The sequence below is a fragment of the Carcharodon carcharias genome, chromosome 14, assembly GCF_017639515.1.
Source record: "Carcharodon carcharias isolate sCarCar2 chromosome 14, sCarCar2.pri, whole genome shotgun sequence".
NCBI lineage: Eukaryota > Metazoa > Chordata > Chondrichthyes > Lamniformes > Lamnidae > Carcharodon > Carcharodon carcharias.
Window position 1 is genome coordinate 63,894,160 of NC_054480.1, and position 23,477 is coordinate 63,917,636.

The 23,477-nt window shown below is 40.4% G+C and overlaps 1 protein-coding gene across 1 annotated transcript; it reads right to left on the bottom strand.

Annotated features, from left to right (window-relative positions):
* Positions 1 to 914: 914 nt before the first annotated feature.
* On the bottom strand, positions 915 to 16,599 carry mmp9 (matrix metallopeptidase 9). Its single transcript, XM_041204892.1, has 13 exons — positions 16,402 to 16,599; positions 13,897 to 14,126; positions 13,007 to 13,155; positions 11,841 to 11,981; positions 11,424 to 11,597; positions 10,825 to 10,998; positions 9,638 to 9,811; positions 6,981 to 7,136; positions 6,721 to 6,889; positions 5,909 to 6,045; positions 4,927 to 5,083; positions 4,302 to 4,399; positions 915 to 2,468 (listed from the first exon to the last, which is right to left on the bottom strand). The coding sequence occupies exons 1-13, from the start codon at positions 16,525 to 16,527 to the stop codon at positions 2,362 to 2,364; spliced, it is 1,992 nt and encodes a 663-aa protein (XP_041060826.1). The 5' UTR covers positions 16,528 to 16,599; the 3' UTR covers positions 915 to 2,361.
* Between the last annotated feature and the right edge of the window lie 6,878 nt (positions 16,600 to 23,477).

Consider the following 23,477-nt stretch of genomic DNA (forward strand, 5'->3'; position numbering starts at 1 on the left):
TAAGAGGATAGTGAACTCAGAGGAAAGCGAATATGATGAGTTGAGATGTAGGTTGAAATCACTGAGGATGAGAAGTTGTTCACTGCAGGGACTGAAGGATAAGCAGCAAGGATATGCTAGTGATAATTATTTTTTATTTACGTGGGAGGGCATTAAAGAATCATGACTTTGAATGAGAGATGAGAGGGGTGGAACAAGATGAGTTAAAAGAAGAGTAAGGGATCAGGCCAAGGTGTGAAGTAGAAAACCGCAATTGCGATAGGCTTGACAAGACAAGTAATAGAAGATATTGGCAAGTGGGGAAGTTTCATTAAGGGGAAAATGTGTCATCACCTCTAATCCAGACTTCCGTTAAGGCCAAGATGTTAATGCAATCATCCACAATAAGTTTATGCATGGTAAGAGTTTTGCTCATAAGTGAATAGACATTCTGGAGGGAGATGTGTAGAAGGTTGGTGAGAGAACAGTGTATAGAGTCACCAGTAGGAGGGGAAATTGGCAAGATTGGCCCCCAGAGTGTGCGCTGGGAGGGAAGGTTGATGTGAAAGTCGGCTGGGACAATGGAATTGCTGCTCATAAGGAATCAACTCCATGTGCCTCAATGAACCCTTTGGAGAATGCCAAGAGAGGCACAGAGGGAAGCTGTAGAGTTACTTAAGAGAGAGTCAAGCTTGGGAAAGCAGTAAGAGAGCAGGAAGGTCAAGGCGTATTGGAAGATTGGAGTAGGTAATTGGGAGGGCAGAGTACCTGAGAGTGGAGAAGTGAAAGGAGGCATGACAATAGGAGAATGATCTTGGAGGGGTAAAGAGAAAAAAAGTTTTAAACAAAAGAGCTAAATTGGAAATAGTGATGGGTTTGGGTCTGGAGAATATGCATCATGATTCACGCACACAATCATCAAGAAAAACACATTGTGATGTGCAACAAGCAGTTTATTAGATGATAAGCATTCAAAATCATAATTTAATTTCAATTACATTGTTTAAACTTTAAATTAATTCATATTAAAAATGCATAAAAATATTTGCAAGTTCTTTTACATACCAAGGGATGTTAAACTTAGTAGTAGCAAATAAAAGGGAAACGCAAATATAACTGTACATAAAACGTCAGCACCATTTGGATAAGCAAACTAAATGGACACAATTAACATTTAATAACTCTATTGTGCTAAAGGAAAGCTACACTGGAAACTTCAAAAACAATGGATCAAAAGATCTTGGTCTATGCTATCCTGACCTCTGCGTGCTGAGATGAGAATCAGTGTTGAGAGAGAACAATATCCAATATTAAACTTTTACAATCCAACAGCCAACGTGAGTTATACAAAGGGATCCCTTCAGATGTCGAGACGGAGGTTTATATGATTAAGGCCTCTTCCCGAGTTCAGTGCAATCATGGCAAAGCAGTGATTATCAAGCTACATTGTTAGTTGGTAGAAATACTATTAAAACATCTATCTGATGGCATGATTGGTGGAAGTGACAATGATTTTAAACACACTGATGGGGAGCAGCGCCAGTGAAATACACAAACAGCATGACTATCATTGCAATGCATCTGTCCATTATACCGATCAACAGCTGGAACTCTGCATTGCCAAACATCCTAGGAAGATCTATCCAAAACTCCCCAAGTAGAAAAAAATAAACATAGAAATTAGAATAAATAATAAATTTTGTATAAGATATAAAAAGTATCTGTATTTGCAGTAAACAATACAAAAAATGGTTGGGGTTGTTGTAGGGATAATGTTTTTTCCCATTATCTTTAAGAGACATATTTGAGCTCTCTTGCACTCTGTTGCAACCAACCCCATTACATGTCACATAATAGCACAACAAGTATTCCAGTGACAACTGGAGTGCAGCCTTCTTTATAACTTGTATTGAATCAACATGGATTTGCATTTGCTTCAGGTTCATGCCTTACACAGAATGTCATACTGATGTGACTTAACATTAGTTGCATGTAGAGTGAGCATTCCAAACCAAATTCTAGATTTAGGTTGTCTAACAGGTACTTGACTCAGCTTGACTAAAGACTCATGCAATCAAAAAGTCAATTAATTTATCTTTTACAAGTGATGAATTAAAAAAAAGTACTGTCTGTCATCACCTAATCCTTTAATTCAATTGCGGATCCAATTTGACTGGGTTTTATAAATTCACCCCCTCTCCTTGGTAAAACGTATGGCACAGGTTTCTTATCCTTCAAGAACAAACTGAAACCCAGTAAAATTGAAAGCAGAATAAAACTGAAGGATTACACTGTGATCCCAAAATATGACAGAATAATGTAAACACTTTAAATTAAACAACAATTCTTCCTCAAGATAATGCTGCACCTGAGGTTGAAATTTTATTCTTTACAATTCAGTAGGTCACTCTTGATGTATCCCACAAAAGTAATCCGATAATACTGGTCCATTTTCCAGAAGTACTTTCCTTGCAGGAAGTAGATGTTCTCTGAAAGAGAATGGATTAGAAAGTTGATGGATCATCTCACAGGACAAAGGATTATATTGTGTACTTATATGATTTTTCTCTGTTTACTGTTTCCAGCACCCTCAGCCCAGTCCCACCACCATACAATGATATGCTATATCCACTGTATTGTCATTATCAGACTCTCAGCTGTAAAAATATTTTTGACGTAAGTGATTCAGTGATCCTACATCAGAAATATGACAGCAGCTCTAGCCCCAATTCTTTGACAAGCTCTTCCTTTGGGATAATCTCAAAGAGCATAAGATCAGTGAATTTATCTAATCACCTACAGAATATAAAGCCCTGAGGTACATATGCTTCATGATGTGCTAAGTCTAAGGACAATTATTCATAACTTTGATAAGATTTGTCTCCAAATAGCTAACAAACTGCTGTACAGCATCAATAACCAGTAATCAGTGCTGGGTGATATCAGTGAGTGGTATTATATACTTCATATGAATAGTAGGGAATAGTCTTCATTTGATTGCCTGTTAGACCATGGAGAGACTGGAAGCAGATTTCCCACAATTGCACCAATGCTGAATGACTTCAGTTGTGAGGGGAGGCTAGAGAATGTGGGATTCTTGTCCTTAGAGCAGAGAACGTTAAGAGGAAATTTGAAAGAGGTTTTCAAATTTAGGAGGGCTTTTGACAGAGTAAGTAAGGAAAACTTGTTTTGTTTGGTGGAAGGGTCAGTAACGAGTTAACACAGAAATAAGATAACTGCTGAGGAGGAAAGGTTTGTGTAGCAAGTTCCGATTTGGCATGTACTGCCTGAAAGGGTGATTGAAGTAGATTCAATAATAACGTTGAAAATGAATTGGATATATACTATATATAAACAGAAAAAAAGTATGAGCTGTTGGGAAAGAGCATGGGAGTGGGACTAATTGGATATATAATTTAAAGAGACAGCACAGGCCTGATGGATGGAATGGCCTCCTTCCATGCTGTAAGATTTGATGATAATGTCAATGAAAAGTATGACTAATTTTTAAGTCTTAGTTATTCCTATAAGTCAAATTGTACATCAGAGCAAGTGTTTGTTGAATGAGCTCAGGAGTTTTTTGCTTTTGTGATTAGGCATATGCCATCTAGTATACTGGGCCGCATACACAGTTAAAATTAACATTCCCATGAATTTACAGAAACATCAAACTGCAGATCTTGTTCTGAGTTGGGATTTATCTGCTAACGAGGTAGCAGCAATAAGGTAACCTTCTCTAAACCACCAGCCCCATGACATCAAGGCAACACAACACAACCAATGTTTAAGAAGTACCAGTGCAATTAGAATCAAGTTACCTAAAATTCATAGGCTGGATTGCTAGAGCCTAAGGAATCTATTTGGCTCACAGACCAATTGTGGACAACAGGTTTAGTCGCTTATAACAGGAACTACTCAACACCTTCATGACATAGGGCGGAATTTTATGCCAATGGGATATTATGGTCCCGCCAAAGTCAATGGACTTCTGAATTTCTCGCTGCATTTTATGGCCCCGCTCCCGCTGTGATTGGGCCGTAAAATTCCGCCCATAGTGGTACTTATTTATTTTCTCTTAAAACAGAGAACAAGTAGAACTAAGATCAAGGAGCTATAGCAATTTCAAAGACTGCTATACCAGACACTGTACTGTCTGTGATGTCTAATTATGTTTTAGCACAAAATCACACAATAAACTGCACATCTTCCCGTTATATATCGCATGCAACTTCTTTTGCAATTAACATATTTGGCTAAACAAAAGGGTTAGGCCAATCAACACTATTTGGCATTGAAAGCTGTAATATGTCTGATAAACTTACTTTTGTGCCTGAATACAGTATCAGCATCAATCGGCACATGCTGGAAAGTGCGATCAATCGGGCTGATCCTATCAACTTTCTGTGTCATCATATCGAGCCTAAATGTCAGATTAAAAATACTGTTAAGTTCAGTGCAAGTGTAAATGTTCCATTTACAAGTGCCATAAATCTTTAAGTATCACTTGCAATTTTTGCTAAAAACTTCTGCAGAAAAACGTGTTATATTAATTCACTGCACCACCGAGTCTCCCCCTGCCAAGGAACAGATACTCTGTGAATACATGGTTATACATCTCAACAGGTAAAGCTTCTCTGCAATACTGCAACCCTTGCGAGGACCTAGTATCTTACATTACTTCCCAAGCTGCATGTACCTATATACTTAAATTCATTCTGATCATTCATTGCCCAATGTAGGGAGAGGTGAATATTATAGACAGAGTGGTAAGGAAGTTACGTAAAAGGTAGTGACAATGTCTATATTAGTACAAGGTGTTATTTACAACAACAATAGCTTGCATTTGTATAACACCTTTAATGTAAGAAAAATTCCATTTTTACTCATTGAGATTTACCTAAAAGGTAACAGTCCTAAAATTCTTAATTCTGATCACATTCTGCTCACCTCCAAACCTTCTGCCCACCAAAGAGCTGCACTTTCTTTTGGCCTTTCATAACTGCACCGAATATCCGTTCAACACTGGTATCAATGCCCAGTTTGCCGATGTCCTTGGGATAGCCCGACTCAAGACTCTTGCCAGAAAATACCCAGTATGATCTCCCTGTAGGAGGAGATAAAAAGGGATAGCTTAGTTTCCATTGATTGCAATGGTAAGGAACAGTTTTAACTTACTTAGCTTAGAAATGACCGTCAGCAACAAATGAATATAACACACTAATGTAACATTCCTCTGTTTGTTCCTTAAGTGGTAGTACCAACTCATTTAAAATAACCAGGTTAATGTCTGCATTAAAAGAGTGAACAGCGAAATCCAATGGCATTAATTATTCATTTGGTAACACTGCTGCTAGCAAGTTTTGGACTAATATGTTTCACTTAAGAAGTGAATTCCTCTTACATGCAATCAGGTAAATAGAGAAGACTTTTGGGGTTATATTTAAGCACAGTTTCAGTTTAACATAGCTGGATGTATCCATTCGTTCAAAGTCTAATGGCGATTAAAAAAACAATTTATGGCCAGCACAAAGAGCTAACGCTCTAATCTTGAAGGAAAACTATACATTCCACAAATGGCTGTAAATATGTTTGGCAACCTTAAAAATTGACATTTTATTGTTATTTAATTAACTCAGAGATGGCTTTGTTTTAGAAGATTTGCTGGTCAACGATTATCAAGGGCTCTATTTTTCTGCTACATTCTATATCAAACCTATTCATACATATTTCATGAAAAACTAAGTTGATCTGTTCCCACAAAAGGATTAACTAACTATATTATAACATTAAAAAAAGTTTCTGCCTCAGAAGAATAGTTCTTCTGTGCTTTTGATACTTAATAGGCAGCCTGTCTCATCATGTTTATTTGCTAATAGAGTTGCTTAAATATTTGCTTGAGAATTATCCTTCATCAAAAATTCAGACAAACCTGAGAAAATGTAGACCTTCTGTGCATTTATATCTTCAAATAGAGCATCAATGTTGGAAGGAGCTTTTGGCCACAGCTTTGCAATTGGAATTTTTCCCGTGATAACTTTCTTTACTGATGTAAGCTTCCAGACATTTCTAGAAAAAGTGTAAATAAATTCAGTTGGAGTGAAAGCCTCCAGATCCTGAAGTGTTCCCTCACTGGGCCTCTGTGCAGTTCTGGGTATTGCATCTTGGAAAAGATATATTGGCCTTGGAATGAGTGCAATGCTGATTCACCAGAATGTTACCAGGGTTCCAAGTGTTAAATTATGAGGTGAGGTTTCTTAAATTACATCTGTCTTCTCTGGAATAAAGAAGACTGAGGGATAATTTAATTAAGAATTTTAAGATTTTGAAATAATTAGTAGGATAGAAAGAGTGTCTAGGACAAGAGGTCATAACCTTAAAATCAGAGCCAGCCTATTCAGAAGAGGAATTACAAAACATTTCTTCACACAAAGGGTAGTGGAAGTTTGCAACTCACCCACAAAAACAGCTGCAAGCTTAATTAACAATTTTAATTAAGAGATAATAGATTTTTGCTATCCAAGGGTATTAAGGGATAGGGAACCTAAGTGGATGAATTAAGTTACAATACAGATGATACAGCCATGATCTCCTTGAAGAAAAGAACAGGCTGGAGGGGTTGAATGGCCCACTCTTGTTCCTATGGTTTTGTGGACTCTCTCTGATGTCCATGTCACTTAAAAATAAATGTTCTTTCTGCTTCCACAAACTTGAAAGCTATGGATTGAAGTTAATATTACTTACCCATTTTTGAAAAAATGAAGTGTTCCCTTTATACTTGCAACTGCATCAAAAATATTCACATTGCAAATGTCTGCAACTGGCTTGGTTGTGGGGTAGGCTGTGGTAGGCACAGTTGTTGAAATTGGTGCCATTGTTGTAGAGGTAGGTGCTGTTGGACCAGGCTTCTGTCCTGTGTTCAGAATAAGGTAATGTGAGCACGTCTATTACTACTGTATATATGTAAATAACTTAGTATTTCACCAAGACACTTTGAGCCATACCATAGAGATGCTGGATTCCTGCAATGTCATCACTGGGCAATTTGAAGTTTTCTTCATATTTGTACATTGGGTACATCAGAGCATCTTTGAGAGTGGAATGATCTAGTCCCAGGGAATGACCAAACTCATGAGCTGCCACTAAAAAGAGGCTGTATCCTGCATAAGAAGACCCATAAATTAGTCAATTTTTTGAATATTACTTGAATATTTGTCCTTTCTCCCCATACCCTCACATCAATGTATCAACTCACATGACTAAAACTGACTATGTGGTCCATCTGGTGGGTTCCAATATAAAGAACACATGTTGGCTTCACAATTCCAAGGATGGTGCCACTGCTTGAGCACTTTATCCGAGTGGCCATATTGCATTATGTGAGCCTTACCAGTGTGTGTTAGCAGGCCATTTGGCCATGGGTAAGGCTATCACATCCAATACTGATCCTTTCCTTGTCTATAATGCACATACACACATATTTCAGCCAAATCTACTGGATTGTGACCAGAAGCTGAACCCAGGCTCATTTTTCCTCTCCCTTGTTCAAAGATACTGAAGTCAGCTATACCATCCCCAGTTCTGTCGAAGGGTCATGAGGACTCAAAACGTCAACTCTTTTCTTCTCTGCTGATGCTGCCAGACCTGCTGAGTTTTTCCAGGTAATTCTGTTTTTGTTTTGTATACCATCCCCATTGTTTGAGAACCAGTCAACTTGGGCATAATTGAAGTTTGAAACTGTTACATTGTCTTGTGTGGTATGCCCGAATATCACATTAGATACTGAGGCATCAGGAAAATTTTCTTGGAATATTAAACATCTGTTGTCAGTTTAAATGGTCCAAGTGATAAGTTGAGAACTCCAGAATAATATACAGATCTATATATTATACATATATAATGTAAATATATATGATACACACATATATAAAGAGAGGGAGAGGGAGAAAAAATATAATGTGTATGTGAAAACTTAAATCCTTCTCCCCTTCTGCTTCTTAAAGGCCACCGGACACATAACATCATTCTCAAGAGTGGGGCAAAATACTTCTGTACGGACAGCTCCATTGTTGTTTGTCAAGTGTCTAATTTTAGTCAACAAAGCAATGCACATTGATTCTCTTTTCCCCATCGATCTCTCAAAGTGTTGCGAGGTGAGCCATGGCCCATCTTTCAATGGGATTGGAAGCAATTCTGAGGGACAGAATTAATCTACATTTGGAGAGGCAGGGATTTATCAAGGACAGTCAGCATGGTTTTGTTAAGGGGAGGTCATGTCTGACCAACTTGATTGAATTTTTCAAAGAGGTAACCAGGTGTGTAAATGAGGACAATGCATTTGACATAGTCTATTTGGACTTCAGCAAGGCTTTTGATAAGGTCCCGCATGGGAAACTGATAATGAAGGTAAGAGCCCATGGGATCTAAGGCAATTTGGCAAATTGGATCCAGAATTGGCTGAGTGGCAGGAAGCAGAGAGTGATGGTCAAGGGGTGTTTTTGTGACTGGATGCCTGTGTCCAGTGGGTTTCCACAGGGATCGGTGGATCGGTCCCTTGCTGTTTGTGGTATATATAAATGATTTAGACTTGAATGTAGGAGGGCTGATCAGTAAGTTCATGGATGACACGAAAATTGGTGGGGTGGTAATTAGTGAGGAGGTTACTGGAGGATATAGATGGGCTGGTCAGACGGGCTGATCACTGACAAATGGAATTTAATCTGGATAAGTGAGGTGATGCACTTGGGCAGGACAAACAAGGCACGGGAATACACGAGGATCAGAGGGACCTTGGTGTGCATGCCCACTGGTCCCTTAAAGTAGTGGGACAGGTAGATAAGGTGGTTAAAAAGGCATATGGGATACTTGCCTTTATTAGCTGAGACATAGAATATAAGAGCAGGGAGGTTATGCTGGAACTGTATAAAATACCACAGCCAGAGTATTGCGTGCAGTTCTGGAATCTGCATTATGGGAAGGATGTCATTGCACGAGAGAGTGTGGAGGAGATTTACCAGGATGTTGCTTGGGCTGGAGAGTTTTAGTTATGAGGAAAGATTGGATAGACTGGGGTTATTTTCCCTGGAGCAGAGGGGATCGAGGGGGAACTTGATTGAGGTATATAAAATTATGATGGGCATAGATAGGGTAGACAGGAAGGAACTTTTCCCCTTGGTGGAGGGATCAATAACCAGGGAGCATAGATTTAAGGTAAGGGGCAGGAGGTTTAGAGGGGATGTGAGGAAGAACTTTTTCACCCAAAGGGTGGGGAATCTGGAACTCACTGCCAGAAAGCGTGGTAGCGGCAGATACCCCCATTACATTTGAGAAGTATTTGGATGTGCACTTGCGAGCCATAGCATACAAGGCTATGGGCCTAGTGCTGGAAAATGGGATTAGAATAGTTAGGTACTTGTTTGACCGGCACAGACTCGATGGGCCGAAGGGCCTATTTGTGTGCTGTAGACGTCTATGACTCTATGACTAAGTCGGCCAAGACTTGCCTAAGTTTAAGAAGGACTTCAACATGAAACTGCACAATTGGGCTTTAAGAGTTCAACTACTTGATTATTAAATTAACACATTTACTTTAATTATCACAGAACAATGGTATGAAAGAAAACAAGCATTGGCAAAAAGATGAAAAAATGGCCATATTTACCAGCATTGGGACAGAAACCCCACTTTTTGTCTTCATCGAAGTTGCTGGTGGTTGCACACCAGAGCTGCTCATCCGATCTGCCGTCGGTAGTGCATGCATCATATTTTTTGCCAAGGAATATGAAAGGGAATGAACACTGCTCTCCATCAGAATTTCCAGAAATCACAGCATTAGCTGCAAGAAAAACATTATGTACCGTGAGGGAGGATTAGAGATAAGGTCAGTACCAAGTGCTGAACTCCAAATAATACTTCAAAATCCATCAAGCCAATAGGACATAAATGTAAATAAGTGAAAAATGAATTTAAATCAAATTGCAGAAAACAAATTTCTACTCAAGGGTCCATGAATATTTGGAATAATCTACTAGGTAAGATAATGGAATCAATGAGTTCAGAGAATACAGATTCAGTGGGCATTATATTAGGTGAGTTGGAGTGCTGGAGGGTCAAGCTTGATGGGCCAGGTAGTGTTTTCTCATATTGACCCTTTTTCCAATGTCCTTTCAAGTCAGGGATCTCATTGCAAGAAAAATAAAACAAGTATTTGGAATTAATTGAGAACCAGAGTAAACTGAAATAAGGTGAATGGGAAAAGAACATTTTTATTGAATGAGTGGTTAGGGTTTGGATTGCACTGGCTGAATGCTTGATGGAGGAAAATTCATTCATGGCTTTCAAAGGCAGTTGGATAAGCAGGCTATCAGGAAAAGGTGGAAGAGTATATTGGACTAGCTGAGTGCTCTTGCAGTGAGGTGATATGGACGTGACAAGCCAAATGGCCTCCATCTGTTCTTTAACCAATCTACGATTTTATAACAATCCATATATCCATATGCACCAGTCGGTGCAGATTCAATGGGCCGAAGGGCCTCGTCTGCACTATGTGATTCTGTGATTACTTGTTAATTTTCTCACCATCTCTTGGTAGGTGCTGACCCACACTGAGGACCCATTCCAAGGAAATCAGCACCTCACCATGCCTAAGCCAAGTGGCACTTTGTTTATAAGCCTAGACATCAGCTGTCATTGGCTATTTTACCATTGCTAGCATCACAGCCTACTGACTCACCAGCCTCTAGAACCAACTAATTTGTTGAAGAAAATTTGCCATCACTGTTTCTTTAGACAAATCAGGCTATATATAGCATTCTATCTGGTTTGACAAAACCCCATGTGAATAATTACCTCTACTGGGGCAAAAGCCATATTTTTTATCCACGTCAAAGTTGCTGGTCGTGGCACACCACCTGTAACCATCCTGACGTCCCTCAGATGTGCACTTATCATAACTCTTGCCGTCGAATACAAAGGGGAGTACACAAGGCAAACTGTCGCTGTTGCCGCCAATGGTGTATAACACTGAACAAAAGTGAAGAGAAAACAGAAAGTTTAAAAAATGCAATGAATAAACTGCATTTATGGCACTATGATACAAGGAGAATGGTATTTGGAAGCTGATTAAATGATACTGCGAGTCTTGAATTGGTCCAGGTGCTCAAGTTTTCTTCTGAAGGCCATTTCACTGGTATCTATTGACCTCTGATGCCTCCATCCACATGCATGGACTGTATAGCAAGGTCACAGAGCAGTGACTTGGAATGGTTCCTTAATTAACTTTATCCCAACCAGCACCCCTGATGCCTGTTCAAACTGCCTCACAACAGATGAACTTGTCAGCAGTTGGAATGGAAATCCGAACTAAAAATTGAGCGGGAAACCAATGGCAACGCTGCCATCAATAGCAAGGAGCATGTCATATCAAAAATAAAAGGACAACGATTTACATTCATATGGGCAGAATCCATATTTCTGGTCTTTATCGTAATCTGCGGTCGTGGCACACCAGATATACCCATCTCCTCTCCCATCTGCGGTACAAGTCTTGTATGTCTTTCCGTCAAATGTAAAGGGAAAATGGCAGAAAGCTCCATCAGCATTGCCGTAACGAGTTTTAACCACTGCCGGGAGAAAGTGTAAAACATTAGGACGAAGAGTGGAGACCAAACGCTATAGAAACACATTTCTCAAAAAAAATATAGAAATTATCCCTAAGAGTCTCCCCTCCCAAAAGTTACATTTCGGTAAGTGATCATTTCTGATAGCTGCAGTGTGAAGAGACAGGACAGGCAGTCTATTGATTGGCAATTTACATAAATCAGCGGAAAAGTATTTGCAGATTCATCGCATTCAATGTTTGTTACCTGCTCCTTTCCCCAAGGTCCAGAACTCATCGTCGTCAAAATGTGCATCGCCGTGCAGGCTGCCATAGACGTTTTCGCCTGGTGGGTAGGCATGCGCCAAGAGACCATCCTTCCCATCAAATGGATATGGGTCTCCATGCCCTTGAGCCAAAAAGAATTGAAACATATTAACAATGTAAATGTGAGCAGAGATCTAGAAATCCCTAAGTCCCTAAAACAAGCTCAGTGACAGATGGAAAACAATCACCCTTGTATCTGTATCTTAGGTTGACCCAGCAATGTTTGAGTTAGTATACAAATAACCAGCCAATACATTTCAGCTGTTCTACTAAGATTCTTTAGCTTGTCTCATGCGAAATGAACCTTTCTCTGCTGGACTGAGGAAGAAAACTTAAGCAATTAAGTTCCTTTGCCTACATTGACACAGTACTATTAGAGGTATGGGAGCATAGTAGTTATGTCACTGGACCAGTAATGAACTAGCCTGGATTAATAATCTAGAGGCATGAGTGTAAATCCCACTATGGCAGTTGGGGAATATAAATTCAATTAAACAAAACCGCAATTTAAAAGCTAGTACAAAAACAAAAACAGAATTACCTGGAAAAACTCAGCAGATCTGGCAGCATCGGCGGAGAAGAAAAGAGTTGACGTTTCGAGTTCTCATGTCCTTCTGTCGAAGGGTCATGAGGACTCGAAACATCAACTCTTTTCTTCTCCGCCGATGCTGCCAGACCTGCTGAGTTTTTCCAGGTAATTCTGTTTTTGTTTTTGTTTTGGATTTCCAGCATCCGCAGTTTTTTTGTTTTTATCTCTATATTTAAAAGCTAGTGTCAGTAAAGGTGAATATGGCTGCTTTAAACACCTATCTGGTTCATGAACTTACTTCAGAGGGGAAAATATGTTGTCTTTACCCAGTCTGGGCTAAATGTGACTCCCGACCCACAGCCATGTGGTTGACTCTTCACTGCCCCCTGAAGTCGCTAAGCAAGTCCACTGCGTTAGATTGAAGGACGGACAATAAATGCTAACATTGTCAGCGATGCCCATATCCCACGAATGAATAAAAAAAAAATCAGATTGGGGAGACGTAGAGAAGGAGGGTAGAACACCCGAATATTAATTAAGAAGGGAACTCTTAGATTATATTGTGTCTGTTTACTCACATTGTTTTCCAAACTGAATCATGATGTCTGCTTCTCCGCTGTAGATTCTAGTGAATGTTAATGGCGTGACATCACTCCACAATTTAAGTGCGCGAGCAAATGCATCATCAACAACAAGTGGGTCCAAGTCAGGAGTGTAGCTCATAACTCTGGGGAAAAATACGATTCAAAGGAATAGTATTCAAAGCTAGCAACAAAACATCACAACTATACTCCAGATCTCAAGCTACTTAGGAGGAAAACCATGGAAGATTAATTAAATTATGCTTATTCGGTTCCAGTAAACCACGGAAGCACTGCAAGGCCTGTCTTGCACTTTTACCTTACAGTGACATACAGGGTGGTATGGTCTGAAATAATGTTATGCTGTACAATATAAATGAGAAAAACCCGCCATGGCACTGTAACTGTACATCTCCGGCTGAATAAATGTGGTATCCCATATAGAATGGGAAAGTAGCAATGCCAACATTTGTGACAGTGCCCACTGGACATAACAGGTGCATCACTTTGAATAGTCACAGCAGCAAAGCCATCCTAGCTGGTACAGCCCTGGAGGAGCTGTTGTGGCGCACCATAACAGTAGGTTTGAAAGCAGCACCATCTTACATGCTGCAGCCTTGCTGAAATACCGATCTTCACTTAAATTCTACCTTAACATTTTATTGCCAGTTGCACAATTTATTTCCCCTCCCGACAATTATAGTTGCCCATAGGCTCAAGAAGTAACTTATACCATGAAACTAACAACACACGCACATTTCATTGAAACCACGGGAATTTTACAGTTTCAGTTCAATGACATCTTTGGACAATTACTTAAAATAGAACATCCTCATTTCTGATGTCCAATTCCTTGAATTTAAGCGCCGTCATTATCATGTGCTCACCTGTAAGTCAAATTGTTACGCTTCCATTTTTCATCATCAAATGTATTGTAGTTAAGTACATCAGGAACACCGCACCGAGGCTGTTTCATGGCACTGAATGTGATCTTATCCAGTTCTCCTGTTTCAGGCAGCCCCAGGGTTTTCTGCATCTTTGTGATGGCTAATTTTAGGCTAACCATTGCATTGTTTGAGCTTTTTAAATTTAGATACCCAAACCTCTGCAAGTAGTTCTGTGAAAAAAATAAGACCCCAAAAAAGGTTACGCATCCATTGTCAGCTTAGATATCAGCAAGGCTGGTGCACAAGGATTAATAGTGAATGGTATTTACTTTATTGAACATCAAACACTGGAATCACACAAAAACAAAAATACCTGGAAAAACTCAGCAGGTCTGACAGCATCTGAGGAGAGGAATACAGTAGTTCTGAAGAAGAGTCATTCGGACTCGAAACGTTAACTGTATTCCTCTCCTCAGATGCTGTCAGACCTGCTGAGTTTTTCCAGGTACTTTTGTTTTTGTTTTAGATTTCCAGCATCCGCAGTATTTTGCTTTTATACTGGAATCACGCCTTTTATTCACCTCTTCAGGAGCTTCCCCTCCTGAAGCGAACAGCTGGGACTGGCACGCAGTCACCAATATGCTCACTTGCAAGCACACAAGGCACATATATAAACTTTCTAGCAGCAGTTACTGGATAGTGACCAAGAATGGGAATATTTATTGATGTTTCACCTCTCTTGTTTGAAGTAAAGATGCAAAACCATAATACCTCCCATTGCCAGCCCAATTTGAAACAGTATGTGTCAGCACAACACATGACAGTCCACGTAGCAACTCAGCCGTCAGGGGAGCTGTAAAGGAGGTCCACTTAGATTGCTTTTATTCCAAGTGAGGCCTGTCCCAGCACCACCGGGCCCTGATACAAGCTGCTGGCTGGCCAACTCAAATCTAAGTAGGTTAGCTTCCAGGTTGCAGCTGCCTGTGCAGGACCAATGGGGAAGAACCCAGTTGTGCTCGCACAAATCTCAGTGTAATATAAATCATTTTAAACCTGAATCACAGGTTATCTCCGAACAAGACTCCGGACACTCAATGTTTTAAGAGTTCTTGTCATGTTGTGTCCAATTAAATCTGAAGAATGTTAACAATGCAATTATAAAAAAAGGCAGCTTGATTTTCGGAATTACTGACTAAACTATCCATCTGTAACTTCGGGAAAGAATCCCGCTCGGAACCAAAGCATGCAAATGACAAATTATGTAATGAAGTCTAAATTACTGAATGGCTGGAATGAGTGACTATGATACAATCTGGTTCATAATATAATTCCTGGGCCTCATTAAAGAGCCTTGTGCAATCCTCAACTTTTCTGTTAGAAAACCACATTTGTATTTTTGGATTTTTCTAATTTAACTAATGAAGCTGATCACTACAGCCAAGTATAACTCAGCTGCCATCATCCCCCAGAACATTTTTTCTTCTTTTTTCCTGTTCCTCTCCTCAAGGTGGAATCTCATGCAGGGAGCTTAAATAAAGATAGTTCTCCCACTGGCATTCAGGAGTGAGCGGGAGACACAGCAGTGACTCAGATCATGTCACACCTGAAACCGCACAATAGGGCTTTTTTCAACAAGAGTTGGCAGGTAGCAATCAGGAACAGGAACCTTAGCCTAAATTAAGGGTGCTAAGGCTAATTGTAGAGTCCCAGCTGCTACTCAGCTGAGATCAACTAACTTAGTAGGGACAGAGATCAAATCAGAAATATTTTGGCTTGTATGGTTCAAGGCTGCTATACCACCTCTATTTTCAGATGACTTATTTCCGTGGAGCTGTCTTTAGAATTCGCATCTTAATTGTCATTTGGATTCTGAAATTCTGGATAAAAGGTTATGTAATCGGGTCAGATGAAGAGCAATGGGAAGAGGCTCATGTGAAGCACAAACACCGACATAGACCCATTATTAGACCGCGTGGCCTGTTATTGTACTTTACATTCTGTGTGATTCTATGAAATTTAAAAAATGTCCCGATGGCCAGAGGGCTGAACTAAATCACTTCATATGAGTCCTTTAGCCTACTTGTTGGAAAACGGACTCTACAGCTCCAGACCCTAGCTGTGAACCCAATATCCCTGCTCTTATCTCCATTCAGACTGCGCTGATTCCCTTGTCTCACCCATCCTTTTGATGTGTCTGGTGGAACAGGTTTTGTACAGTAACCACTACAGGCCATTAAACCCATCAGCTGCCTTTTTTGCCTCTCCCTGTCACTTTTTGCTGGTCAGTTATTTCGGTCAGGTTTACTGATGAACACTTCCACTTCACTGTGGACTTCTGATGAAGTCATTTTCTTTCCTGATCCTCTGCATATTTCCAGTTCCTCTAAATTTTTTCTTTCAAATGTCAGTTCTGGATTTTCTTTGCGAAGAAATTGCAGCCGCATTCCTAAAAGTATTAACTAAAGGGAGAATCACACCAAAACAAAAAATTGGTTTCAGCCTTACCGTTGCCAGTTCGGATTCAGTCATGTTCTGTTCCCCAGGGAACGTTACAAATAGCGAAGTGATAGGTGCACTGAAGGAGCTGTGTGCCAGCAGAGCCACGCTCAAGGCAACTCCTATCATCATCATTCTGAGAGCAACAGGAAGCACAACTGGAGTTCCTGGCTCTCGAGAGGCTTCTGTATCTTTGTGCTGGGGAATGGGATGTATATATACACACTGTGCCACTTACATCACAGGCTAATGACTCGGTTAAAATCAAAACAGAATGACTCATTACCTTCCTTGGTGAGGAAACCGGGCTCTGAGCCAAGGGAGTGAAATGTTCAAAATATTTTTGGTCAGCCTTGCTCTTGCAACATTTGAGTCAATTATTTAATTCCGCCCCCTCCCCTACCACTGACAACGACCAGGATTAAACATGAACAATCGCTCGTAGCGACCAAAAGGCGATAACCATTTTCTATTTGCATTAATGACAATGTAAAAGTTGTCGGTTATAGCGCCTCAAATGCTCCATTCACTTCGTGTGTAAGCATCAATGGTTACTAACCCCTGATATTGTACGAGTAAAGTTCATATGAAAAACTGGTGCATTTTAAAAAAACATTTATATTTAACACAAATTACGTTTCATGTACAGTAATCCCAGCAGGTAAAATGTGATGTCCCAGTGAGGTATTGGAATTTTTTTTTATAAATAGTGTCCTGTTCGCTGCTCCACTGATGCCCGTATTCCTGTGAATCACCTCCTTACGTATTAAATGCAAGTTGTTTAGGATGGACCTGCACTCATTCCAGTGAGGGACTTTTCGTGTGACAGAGGTGAAAAGGAGGCTCGGATACAAAGGGAGTCTTCCTGGGAATAGTGCCTGGGTGTGCACCCACAATATGACAAAGTCAATCAGTTATTTATGATTGTCAGCCTATCTGCTTTAGCGTTCGATCCGAAACAAGAAAAAGTTTGCCAATTTTCTCATGACCATGATATCCCTTTAACTGAACTAAACACTTGTTCGGCATTCTTGGACTCGTTCTTATTTTATCAGTCACTTCAGTGCTTTCATTCGAAGGTCTTTGCTACACTACAGGCCAGGGAATGACGTGAAAAGCTGTGGTAATAGGTTAGGACAGGAATGGTATTGCACTCAATGGGGCACGGGCCGTTACCTGCTACAATCGTTTCAACAACAAGCAGCCAAAGTTGTGCACCCTCCCAATTTCATTAGAATACGCCCACACTTAATCAGGGCGCAAATCAGCGTAAACAATTGGGACTCAATGATCTGCCAAACCCACACTGTATATTTCATCTCTGAGTCTTGAAATTTAAGTTTCAACCCATTTAACCATCATTAGTGTACACCTGGCATAAAAACCTGCAATCTGGGTCGGGTTTCAATTTTTAATGTGACTTATACTTTGCTAAAAAAAAATTGAAAGAAACAGAAAATACTGAACAGGCCTCGGTGAAGAAACATCTTTTAAAACACTGAAAAATTGTAATTAAACAGCCGAACAAGGACTTTCTTTTCTACCATGGCTGGTCGCAATGTTAAGAGATCATTGAACAAGCATCATTGAAGCATACTCTGATTTAAGAGTTGGACTGTCGACAGTTCTGTGGATGAAGTTTTGCGTTTAATGAACGGACGTAAAAGACTGAAGAGGCTTGGGCTTAATGTACACACTAAGTCACAATAAGCTACACACTAAATCACTTATGTCCACAACTCCGCCATCTTTTAGCCCAACAATTCGTTGAAATCCAGACAATGGGTGTATCTGGATGCAAGTACAAAAGAAACTCCATATGGCGAAGTAGTTCATGGCTCTCTTACTCTCTCCCTGCAGATACAAGGGTACAAAAGATGGGACAGATCATGGGGAGGAGACAAATGCCCTGGTTTTTTGCATATTTGAAATTGTTACTTTTTCTAGGGTTTTACCAATTTATTGTTAACATGGATAGAATTCCAGAACCTGAAGTTTAACTGACCACCCAATTTGTGGGTGAATGGTGGGGGGCAGGGGGAGGGGCGGAGGGGAGGTGGGGTGGGTGCAATGCACATAAGGATAGAGTTAGAGGAACTGAGTTCTGGGAAACAGGTAGCGGGAGAGGTCTGGTGTTTCCCACATTACAACAGTGACTACGCTTCAAGAATAATTTATTGGCCCTAAAGCACTTGGAGACATCCGGTGGTCGTGAAAAGCGCTATATAAATTCAGGTGTTTCTTTTCTCCCTTTGCAGATTTATGGGGAGGAGAGGCCAGGAAAGAATTTAAACATGAGAGGCAAATTTTAAATTGGAGTTGTTGGTAGAGTGGGAACCAACAGACATGATGGGCGAGTGGCACTTGTATGTGGGAAAGGACATAGAAAATATGACATTAATTAAAAGATTGTGGTGGAATAGCAGTCAGAAAAATTCATGATCACACCGTATAGTTTTCTGCTCAGAACGCATCTTGAATATCCTGTTCAGCTGTGATTGCTGAGAAACAAGGAACAAGTACTCAAGTGCTGGAGGTAGTGCAGTGAAAAGCTGCAAGGCTGATCCCTGGTGTGAACAGTTATAGTTATTTGGAAAGTTTGGAGAAACTTGAGCTTTTTCACATGAAGAGGAGATATTTGAGAGGTGATCTTATATTGACTAAATTGTTTGGAAAAGGTAAATCTGAAAGTGGCCTGAAAAGAATCTATTAAGGTTCCTCCAAATATATACCTTCCAATGTCTCAAGATATTGCATCTTGTGCTCCAGCTAAAGAATTAAAAATAAACTCATAATATAACTAACAGTTCAGTGCTGAAGGAGGGCTGCACTGTCAGGGGTGCCATTATTCAGATAAGACAACATCAACAATTTGTATTTATAGGTCACATCTCCTTGCTCAATGGGATCTAATGGATCCCATAGCACTATTTGAAGGAACGTGGACATCCTGGCCAATATTCCTTCCCCTAGATATCACCACAAAAATACAGTTCAACTGGGTACTCATATATTTGTAGTTCACATAACCTTGCTGCACACAGAGCAGGCTGCAGCATTTGCCCACTTAACAACAGCAACTGCACTTTAAAGCTTTATAAAGCGTTTTATGACAGACGGACAAGAAGTGAAATATAATTCTTTTAAGTCTTTATCAAATGGGCGCAGGGTGCAAAGGTTTCAGTTATTCCATTTCTGTGAAAGTTCTTTAGAATTGTTTGTGGATGTGTGTCAGTATAGCATTGACTGAGTGAGGGAGAAGTATAGCCATCATTGCAATAGAGATCATCTATTGGGGGTTTCTAATTCCTCTGTAAACAGTAATCATGGGATCATGGTCCCCACAGCCCTGAATTCTGGAATGTTCTCCCTCCTTCAAACCTTTATTTTTAATGTTGCTCTCATTCTCTCGCTTCTGTTTCTCCATTCATTTCCTGTTTAGCATTCACTTTTTCTTTTCTCAGCCCTGTGAAGTTTGCAAGAAAGTTTCCCCCTGTTGCAAAATTGTTGAGGGATCTGCCTGGCCCTTTACTGGAACTTGGAGTTTCTTTCTAGGCCTGAGTTTGCTCCATTTTCCTTTTGACAACCCAAGTGACCATTCATCTTATAAGAGATGACACAGACATTGTGCAAAAGCCATGTTATCCACATTAATACTGAAAAAGTTTTCAATTATTACAGGACAGCAAATGCTTTGAATTTTGACAAAACATGACCTTTGTAAATGTGTCAATTATCTGACGATAAATCATCGGGAAGACAGCACCCCAATAATGCTGCTTTCCCTCAGAGTTATAATGAAGTATCAGTTTAGAGGTGATGTGATAAAATCTGGAGGAAGGTTTGAATCCACAATTTACGAACTTACACCCTGCTAATATAGAGCAAAGGTGCTACCAAATAAGACAAGAAACACCTTGTTAGAGTGACTTTTGGGGCTCACTGTCTGAAATGGAGAGTTTGAACTCACTGCCACACATTTGCAGTGCTTCCACATGATGGAGATATCAACTTCCTATTCTGCCTTTTACTTGATAGCCACACAGCACACTATCTCTTCGCACATTTCTGAGTGGCTCTGAAATTGTACACTATGGCCAGCTGAGGGCAGCACTTGGAAGCAGGGATGATTTTTCAAAGACAATTAGAATCAATCTTTGGGCAGTCCGTTGCTTTTCAGATTTGCCGTCCTTGACTTGCTCTGTAGATCTGTGCCTTTGTTTATTTGTGCTTTTCTAATTTTTTTTGCAGTATGTGGGTAATGTTTGGTTGAGGATGGGATGAACCTTTCATTAGTTTGTTTTTTTTCCCTTTATTCGTGTTGTATTATTATACTATTCATAAGGAAATATGAACTAATTGTTGTGAGAATGTACATCCAGGGCCATATTTACTGCTCTGCAGTCAGGTGCAGAGCAACAACGTATCTGTCCATCATTCACATAGAGAGCTGTAAGAAAAACACTTGGTGAATCTTCAGCATTTTGAGTCTAAAAGTTTGATTATTTTGAACTTCTTGGAACAAGAAGCCACAACATGGAGGCAGCAGGTGTTTGAGTAAGACTCAAACATTTTAGATGGATTTAATGTTGAGGTAGAGTGAGAAAAATCAACCCAAATAGTGTCAGTGAGAAAAAAACAGGGTGAATTGTGTGAAAATGAAATGGGCACTGCCACAGCAATAAATGCACAGCTTCAGCCCATAATGAGTTGGGAAGCTGATGATGTCATAGAGGAACCAGAGAAGTTCAAAAGTGCAGACTGACATTCAATAGCTTTCTAAAAGGTACTAGTAAAGAAGAAAGGGTCAGCTACATCCTTTTGGGGGCAAGACGGAAAGAATTACATTTGTTTAATGTTGGGAGATGAGTGAGGATGACAGTAAAAACCAGACAAGACTTTTGAAAAATTCAACACACATCTCCAGCCAAAGTCAAACCCTTGGATCCACCGATATGAATTTCAAAACCTGAGGCAGGAACCAGGTAAACTATTGACAATTTCCTAACAAGATTGAAAAAATGTGGCCAGAAAATGTAAATTCAAAGAAACAGATGAAAACTATTGGATCAGCTAATTTGGCACTCTGCACACCCTGAAGTACAAAAAGATTTGATTGGAAAGGACAAGCCTGTAGACAGTGCAAAGCACATGAAGCCATGAGTGGACAGATGAAGGCACTGACCACCCAAATGACTAACCTTCAGTTAAGTCAAAAGGATTGCAAACAGGGTTGATACAGCAAAACAACAACAAAAGAATACACACCAGAGAGAGAGAGATATGCAAGAACTCAACACATGAGTTCAAAGGCAGAAGGAAATGTTTTGCATAGGATCAAACTGCAGATCTTGTGGAAAGCCAATCACTGGGAAAAGATGCATGAACAAGAGGCAGAGAAAAGGAACCAAAACATCCATGCCCTGGAAGATGACAGTGAGGTTGAGAACAAAATAGGTATAGGAACCATACAACTGCCTGGGCTGAATTTTACTGCCCCTCCCACTGGCGGGACTTTCTGGTCCCACCAAAGTTAATAGACTTTTGAACAGCTTCCGCATTTATTGGCCCCATCCCTGCTGTAACGGGGCCATAAAATTCCGCCCCGTGAAATGGTTGGATGCAACATTCCCAGAGAAGAGAAATGTACACAAACATCCAGATCAGGAAGGGGGTGAGAAATTAGCCCACAATCATAAATCCGTAGCTGAAGGTTGATACTGAAGCACATCCTGCTCAGACTATCAGACCTTTCCTGAAAATTTGAAAGAAAATGGTTCCTCAAGGAAAGATGCTTTGAAACTAAGCAATGTCATACTAATGGCAAATTGGAGGAATTAGGAACAACTCAAATCAGCGGGATACACAAAGGAAAACACGTGAACTGTATGTCCTAAGTCACTGAAGCAGATGATCTTGCTATGCTTGGGTTGAGCAGTTGAGAAAAGCTGCAGCTTACCTCAGTAAACCATGAGGTGAAGGAAGTGACACTGAAGGTTGAAGGTAGTAAACCCATTGAAAAGCACCCTCTGATCAGAAGCAAGGAAGATCTGGTACCAAGGTATCCAGAGTCTTTTGATGAGATGACTGGATGCTTTGAAGATTTTGAGTATCACATCACCATTGATCAAGGGAAGAAAGCAATAATTCATCCCTCATGTAAAGTATCAATAGAACTAAAAGGAAAGCTTGAAAGAGAGCTCCATGAGATGGAAGAAAGGAAAGTGATCATCAGAGTCACAGGGCATACAGATTGGGTAAATTCCACTGTGGTAAGAGAGAAGCCAAATGGACAGCTAAGAATTTGCTTGGATCACAAAGGTTTTAACCAAGCAATAAAGAGGAATCACAGAATCACACAGTACAGAAGAGGCCCTTTGGCCCATCGAGTCTGCACCGACACATGAGAAATACCTGACCTAACTGCCTAATCCCATTTATCAGCACTTGGTCCACAGCCTTGAATGTTATGACATGCCAAGCACTCATCCAGGTACTTTCTAAAGGATGTGAAGCAACCCACCTCCACCATCCTCCCAGGCAGTGCATTCCAGACCGTCACCACCCTCTGGGTAAAAAAGTTTTTCCACACATCCCCCCTAAACCCCCTGCCCCTCACCTTGAACTTATGTCCCCTTGTGACTGACCCTTCAACTAAAGGGAACAGCTGCTCCTTATCCACCCTGTCCATGCTCCTCATAATCTTGTACACCTCTTTCAGGTCGCCCATCAGTCTTCTCTGCTCCAACGAAAGCAACCCAAGTCTATCCAACCTCTTTTCATAACTTAACTTTTTCATCCCAGATTCATCTGGTGAATCTCCTCTGCACCCCCTCCAGTGCAATCACATCCTTCCTATAATGTGGCAACCAGAACTGCACACAGTACTCCAGCTGTGGCCTCACCAAGGTTCTATACAACTCCAACATGACCTCCCTACTTTTGTAATCTATGCCTCGATTGATAAAGGCAAGTGTCCCATATGCCTTTTTCACCACCCCACTAACATGCCCCTCCACCTTCAGAGATCTATGGACACACACGCCAAGGTCCCTTTGTTCCTCAGAACTTCTTTGTGTCATGCC

What these genes read in the sequence shown, in the direction of transcription:
- mmp9 (XM_041204892.1), bottom strand. Translation starts at nt 16,527, where the DNA reads ATGATGATGATAGGAGTTGCCTTGAGCGTGGCTCTGCTGGCACACAGC. An exon ending in TGGCTTTTGCCCCAGTAGAG is followed by an intron (nt 9,812 to 10,824) that starts GTAATTATTCAC and finishes TTTTTCTTGCAG; the next exon opens with CTAATGCTGTGATTTCTGGA. An exon ending in GGGTTTCTGTCCCAATGCTG is followed by an intron (nt 7,137 to 9,637) that starts GTAAATATGGCC and finishes CTTCTTATGCAG; the next exon opens with GATACAGCCTCTTTTTAGTG.